General features: G+C 32.3%; 1 protein-coding gene across 3 annotated transcripts in view; it reads left to right on the top strand.

Moving 5' to 3' along the window:
- Positions 1-2,396: 2,396 nt before the first annotated feature.
- LOC107007700 (probable ribosomal RNA small subunit methyltransferase B) overlaps positions 2,397-7,205 on the top strand; it is a 17,771-nt gene continuing 12,962 nt past the window's right edge. For all 3 annotated transcript variants that reach the window (XM_015206419.2, XM_015206420.2, XM_015206421.2), the window contains exons 1-10: positions 2,397-2,704; positions 2,880-2,942; positions 3,097-3,251; positions 3,365-3,478; positions 4,420-4,485; positions 5,190-5,273; positions 5,346-5,432; positions 5,908-5,999; positions 6,088-6,148; positions 6,490-6,549. In XM_015206419.2, the coding sequence (XP_015061905.1) occupies positions 2,467-2,704; positions 2,880-2,942; positions 3,097-3,251; positions 3,365-3,478; positions 4,420-4,485; positions 5,190-5,273; positions 5,346-5,432; positions 5,908-5,999; positions 6,088-6,148; positions 6,490-6,549 (1,020 nt within the window). In that variant the 5' untranslated portion in view covers positions 2,397-2,466. The remainder of the gene's footprint in view (positions 2,705-2,879; positions 2,943-3,096; positions 3,252-3,364; positions 3,479-4,419; positions 4,486-5,189; positions 5,274-5,345; positions 5,433-5,907; positions 6,000-6,087; positions 6,149-6,489; positions 6,550-7,205) is intronic.

Raw genomic sequence — 7,205 nt, 5'->3', positions numbered from 1 at the left:
ACGAAGTTCAGAGAGTCGATTTCAGTACCCAAATTTCAGAATTCTAAGTGTTTTGGAACGAGACCCCTCGACGGCCCGTCGTGCCCATGACGGTCCGTCGTGGGTTCCGTCGACTCAGCCAGTTTTTCCAGAAATAAAATCTGCTGCTTAAAACGACTAAACAGGTCGTTACAGCGTGTGTTCCTTAGGAATAAAAAAGGTGAAAAGCTTTCTTTTTTTTTTCTTTTCCTCTCTTTTGGTGATTTTTTTTTTGATTCCTCCCTTTTGTTGATTTTTTTCTCTCTTTGGATTTCTGAAATTTTTTCTTCTTTTTTCCTTTGTACCACTTTTTCTTCTTTCCTCTTTTTCCCTCCCCTTATTAATGTGTATATATTTATGTATATGTATGTACATGTGTATGGAAGAGTTGGATTAGTGGAGTGGGGTGTGGGGTGTGTGGAGAGAAATGGTGAAGTGGGGGTGGGATAATGGGTAGGTTAATTTCTTTTAATTATTTTTTTTGTTATAAAATAATAATAATATTAATTAAGAAAAATTAAATAGCTAGATAAAAAAAATATAAAAAGTTAAAATCACTAATTTATTAAAACTTTGAATGAATAAATAAAAATACACCTTAAAGTGTTATTCTATTTTTTTTTTATTTTCATATCTTTTAAAAATAAACTTAATAAAATAAGATAAAACTCAAAATATTTATAAAAAATATTTAAGCTTTAAAAAGGTATAAAACTTAAATTCGGTTAAAATTACGTGTCTACAGACTTCATTTGTCTCAATTTATGTGGTACTTTCATTTTTTTGAGATCGACAATTTACGCATGAAATTTTCAAATTTTTCGAAATGAAACTTATATTTTATAAACTACGTAAAAAAGTATTATAAGTCAGAGTAATTGACAACTCGAAATATTTAAAAGATGTATGAAAAAATCATGGGAAAAAATACACTTGTTTGAATCTCGCAATCCGAAAAGTGTCACATAAATTGAGAAGGAAGGAGTAACAAACAACACTCTCTACATAATTTTTAAACGAATTTATTTAAATAAATTTACTAATACAAATATAAAACATAAAATCAAGAAAATAAATAAAATAATTAATATGATTTGGGGGATATTTTTGTGTTTACATAAAGTTATCCCATGGTATGAAATCCTATATATTACTAATACCTCCAAATGAAAAGTATTAGTAGCACATCACATAATACTCATATAGGGTGAATAACTAATTCATTTACTAATTATAAAATATACTCAAATTCCTATCAAATATAGTATTAAATAGGCATAATATATAAATATGTCATATAACTTGGCGTTAAATCAAATTCATACCATTCAATTTTGGGTGTGCACAAGTTGATACTTAAACTTCTATAAAGTTAAACAAATAGACACACATGTCCTCATGTCATTTTTTGTCCTACATATATTGTGTCATATAGGACTCATGTGTTTACTTGTTTTACTCTACTTGTGCATATCCAAAGTTGGATGACATAAACGTAAAATAAGATCAAGTTAAAGGCACATTTATGAATTATGCGTATTAAATAACATTTTACATAACACATTAACTGTTTCTTATAACACTCTCTATCACGACCCCATAAGAGATAGAAAAATGTTTCCATTGTCAAGTATATTTTGACGAAAATAGAAATAGCTAAGTAATATGATAGTCCTAAACACAAAAATATAATAGTCATAGAGAATTTCTCAAACACGATTGTCTGTTCCGAAAAATCACTCTTAAAACTGAATATGCAATCATTTAAACTATTTAGGGAAAAGGGTTTGAAAAATACTCCAACGTTGACCGAAATTATTGTTACGATATCAAAATTTAGGGAGATTCTTTTAGGTTTTTACCCCTGCACTATTTAATAGTGTATTTTAAAGGTATATATATGCCCATGCGACATTACTATTTATAGTTATGCAATATTTTTATGTCCATATGATACATATATACCTTTAAAATAGTTCAGAAATAAAAACTCTTTTACAAAGTTTGATATTGTTACAACAATTTCAATCAAAATGAGATATATTTCAAAAATTTTCCCCACTATTTATTTGTTAAACTAAAAACTAGAAGTGACACACATATTAAGGCACCAATTATTATCATAGGTTAATTACAATTTTACCCTTAATTTAAAAGATTATGCAACTCTCCAAGTATAATAAATGTATTTTCTGGTTCCAAAAAACGTGCACTACAACTTAGTAGTACTAGAAATTTTTTAGAATTAAATTAGGACAAATTAGAAAAAAATTATCATTCTTTTTTAATTTGTTAAAATGAATTACTAAATAAAATAGGGATAAATATAAAAAAAAATATGGACAGAGGTAATAAAAAAACTTTTTATTTTTGGACAAACTAGTAGAAAAGTGTCCGCAATCCTAAATTGGCTTATCAAGAAGAGATGTACAAATAGTTAAGTGAAGTATGCAGAAAATTGGTTCAATTTCTGATACAGTGATGGAAATATTGAATTTTCCGGCGAGTTCCTTCTTCTCCGACCAGCATACACACACAATTGTGCCTATATTGTTTTCAGGTCGAACACTCCATTTTCCGAAGCTCTCTGCAACTTCTTCTTCTTCTTCTGAATCCCATAACAGTAAACAAGTGAAATTTGCAAAGAAAATCAGCCAAAATTCTGCAACTTCTGTTCGCCGTGCAGGTAAAATCTCCGCTTCCATCCCTAACAATTCAGTGGCAAAATTATTTACATGCTAAGAAAAAAAAGAAGAAGAAATGGCTTCATTTGCCCAATTTACACTACGACAGGAATGCCTGATTTATACAGTTAGTATTTAATCCTTAAGACTAACTTCAAGCTTCTATTTTGTGTCAAGGTTCTGGCAGTCCTCTAAGGAAAACCCACAAGTTGAATTTGGAAGTTTCTCCGCATAGAGCTGGTAATCTACTATAGTTTCAACCTTTTAATTGTAAAGTCGATTTTGTTTTGCATTTAAGTGACGGCCCTTTTTATAAGTATATGGTTCAGTTGTTTGTTTATTTGTTATTATCTGTATCAATATCTTCATCTCGTCTCGGGTGTATATTTTACAGTCTCTGCGGTTAGATTGATGCGTATAGAGCTAGGTGGTGCATTTGCTGATCTTTTGAATGAGCAAGGGAAGGGTTCAGGGGATAATGAAATGGGATATGTTGAAAGAACTCTTGGGTTTCGCACTCGTGATTTAGATGACAGAGATTTAAGACTGGTTTCTTTCTTTGCCTTTTCTTCACTACCATGTCATTAATTGTACTTTGAATTCGCTTCTGACAATATCAAAGCACTCGTCTTTATGGATTTCTTGAAATGTCTGTATTGTAGGTTACAGAGGTTGTTGGAGGTACCATTCGCTGGAGAAGATATCTTGATCACTTGATTCTTTCATTATGCCACGATGAGCGGACATTCAGAAGCATGGAACCTCTTCTAGTACAGGTATATTTGCCACTCTTTTTGGATTCTTTACTTTAAGAGCATCTGATGGAATAGATTTTTGTTGTCATGGTTTTAGTATTGGAGAACCTCCTATACAGTATCTATTTGAAGTTAATATTTAATTACCGAAAATAAAGGAGAGCCGATGAATTTCTTTTTCAAACGAGGTTATTTCATGATGGTTTAATTATTAGAGACTCCTCTAAAATAGCATTGATGTGAATTGAATTATTAGAAGGAAAAGAGGAGCAGAGTTTCTTTATGAAGCAATATTACATTGGCAAGTATGACTAGTAGAGAAATTTTTTAGTTGTATCAACCATCTAGAAGTTCGAACCAATATTAATGTAAATGAGTGACGATGATAGAACGCAATCTTCGATTTGCTATATGTCTTCTCAGTCTTAACAATGTTTGGTATAATGTTGACTGACAAGGTTGTGTCAAGCATAGTGTAATTGTCACTTGCGAGAGTTAGAATGTCATTGTGCAAGAATGATTCATTTGGTGTGAGTTGGTAGGTCATAGAAGCATGGTTATCACTCCAAATAGAATATACATTACCAGTGAATTTATTTTCTAGAAGTATGGAGGTGTAAGTTTTAAGAACTAAAATAATATCCAAGGAAAATCCACCATGAGGTGTATGCTCAATGCTAAAAGAATCTCATCTCAGAGGCCGAAATGCTAATGCTATTTGGTGGTCTATCCTATTAATTGGTGTTGACTTTGCAACGTTCTTTGAGTTAAGCGCTTCATCCCTATGGATCTTGACATGCACTGCAAGCTTAAAATTGATAGGACCACTTGGGAAATTGAATGTGTTGGACTTGAAAGTTTCCTCTTTTCTTGCCTTCTGTGTTCCGTCCTTTTTACTTTTGAATTTGTTTGGTCATTCATAATCCCCCTCAACTGATTTTTTGCTTTGAAAACGTTGTTAGATTCTTCGAATTGGTTTCTATGAGATCACCAAGTTAGACATGCCACCTTATGCTGTTGTAGATGAGGTATGTTTATCTTATTACTTTGGTGTATACCGGCTGTTCTCCTTTTACTAAGCTGTTTGATGAAAGCTGATTTGATGTCTGTCAAGAAAAATGGATGTGATTTTATGTTCTGCTAAAAATAGAAATGAAGCTATGGTATAACTAGGTAATACCTTTGAGCTTTCAACAGAGCCTTTGTTTGCTGTATTTTTTATTGAAGTGAGGGGAAAGGAAAGGAAAGATAAGATGCTTGATGATTGGTGAGGTTGGTCTAGTGGCAAGAGCACTCCACTTTCAATCAATTGGTTGGAAGTTCGAGTTACAAGCAGAGAAAATTGGAAAAAACCACTATTGACTCCTGGGCTAGGGGTGGTGGGGTTTGTGGGAGTTATGCTAGAGACAAATTACTATGCAGCCAGCAGCTTACACCTTCTTTTTTTTCTATTTAAATTGGATATTTTTTTATTTTTTTTTGAAACAGATTTTAAATTGGATATTTGGTGCTACATTAGGAAATGACTCATGAGTAAAATTTACATTTCAGTAGCATCCATTTGAACATCCTAGAATGGAAAAGGATAAATTCATAACATCATTTGTGCACCTTGTATCTCTTTGAAAATAAACATTATCTCTTTTTTGTTTAATTTGACAAGTGAGGTGAACATTTCTTTTATGAAAAGTAATGTAAGTGTACTTTTTTGGATGTTTAAATCTAATTGCAGAGTGTAAGACTCGCAAAGGTTGCTCTTAGACCAGGTGCTGGTAACTTGGTTAATGGGATTCTCAGGAAACTAGCAGTCCTTAAGGTATGTCTTCTATTATTCCATCATCATATAGGATCTGACAATAAGGAATCTACTGGTTCCCTAATTCTGCAGGAGAGTGATTCCCTTCCGGCAGTGGAAGTAGATGGTGATGATCGTCAGCAAGCACGTGGTCTTGCCACTCTTTACTCTCATCCAGTTGTACGGTTTAACTGTTTCTTCTTCAATTTTTTTGTCTTAGGGAATCCAGGTCTGTTATTATAGCAACATTTCCTGTACATCCATGGTTGTGTCAATAGATTTTCTAGAGTCATGTTTTGGAAATTTCATTTTTCAATGCTGTATATTTCTTTATCCATAGCGTGAGATTCTCTTATGATTTATCACTCTGATTGAAGACAAAAATAAATCTTGGGTTAAATCCTGTGGATTTAGCTTAAGTTCTAGCTTGTCTTTGTAAGAACTTGTCAAAATGACCCTCATTTTGTTGCACGCTTTGGAAATTTTCATGATACTTAAATCATATGGTAATCTTATTAGGCATTTTTTTCACTATGCTTTAAAACGTTACCAATTATAGTATGCTAAGCATAGACAAACAGTACTCAAATTTGTATGACTATCTTTTCACATCTCTTAATCTTTCTTCTATTTATTCCTTTACCATGTCTTCTAGTGGATGGTGAGAAGATGGACAAAGTATTTTGGACAGGACGAAGCTATTAAGCTTATGACATGGAATAACAGCTATCCCAGCTTCAGTCTAAGGTATATGATGAAATTTTTTTTCCTCTTTTACCCTTTCTCTGGATGATAGTGTGGAAGTTCTGAGTTCAAATCGTCTTAACAAAACTAGGGCAAATACTGGGAAAGGTTTGACAGGGGCTGATCTCGTCTCAAGGCTTAGCATGTTGAAGGTAAGGTTTCGATGCTTTTCGTTCCTTGCTATTAATAAAATCTTAGGATCACTTCTAGATTCTCTCACTATCTCTGATAATGTACCTTATTCAAACTCTAAGTTTTGATGTCTAGTTGACCAAAGAGAGGCAAATAGATATCATCCATCACTAGTTAAGATTTAAGGATTTGAATAGAAGTTCATCATAATGGAGTCTTCTTTTGCTTTTTGACAAAATAGGATGAGTGTCGTAAACACTAATTGAGATCATCATATTGAATTTTCTGAATTATGCTTCAATATTCTGCATTTGTTTCGTGTATCACTATGATTCATTGTGTTTCCTTTCTTGAACTTCAGGTCCCACATGAGCCTTCTCTATACTTGGATGATTTTGTTCGTCTAAAAACTGGAATGCAGGTATGACTTCAAAAAGCTTAATAAGATCTTCAAAGTGTGTTTACTATATGTTCATATTTATGACATTTATATGTGGATATGTCACTTTATTAGTGATCGGCATTTAGTAACTTATCAAGAATGAAACCAGAATGTGTGTCCGTTACTTTTTAGTTCTCAAAATTACCACAGAGACTTAATAGTTACTATTCATGAATAGTAAATGTCCTAATCATGAATAGTAAAGGTCAAGTTACTGTGTAAATAGTAAGAGTCAAGTTACTGTGTAAATAGTAAGAGTCGGTTTGTAACGTCTATATAAGAAGCATTTGCTTCATTAATAAAATATACTCCATCCCTCTCTCAACTTTCTTCTCTCATTTACAATATAAACGCTTCCACCCCACATTGGTATCAGAGCTAGATAATTAAATAATTATGGAAAACAAATCAACTATGACAAACAATCCACAAGAACAGGTATACCATTTTATATTCATGAGTAGCTAAATTAATTTATTCCTGAAAATCTCTTGTTAATTATAATTGTTTATCATGTTTAAATAATGTTCTAATAACCATCTTTAGAAAGTTTGCTACAGAAATATTCTTGAAAAAAGTATGCCCAGACTATGCCATCCTAAGGTTGAAACCGGTAGGCAGAGAAAGGCCGTTTA

The sequence above is a fragment of the Solanum pennellii genome, chromosome 12, assembly GCF_001406875.1.
Source record: "Solanum pennellii chromosome 12, SPENNV200".
NCBI lineage: Eukaryota > Viridiplantae > Streptophyta > Magnoliopsida > Solanales > Solanaceae > Solanum > Solanum pennellii.
Note: the sequence above shows the minus strand (reverse complement) of the source record. Positions and strands in the feature narration are given on the sequence as shown.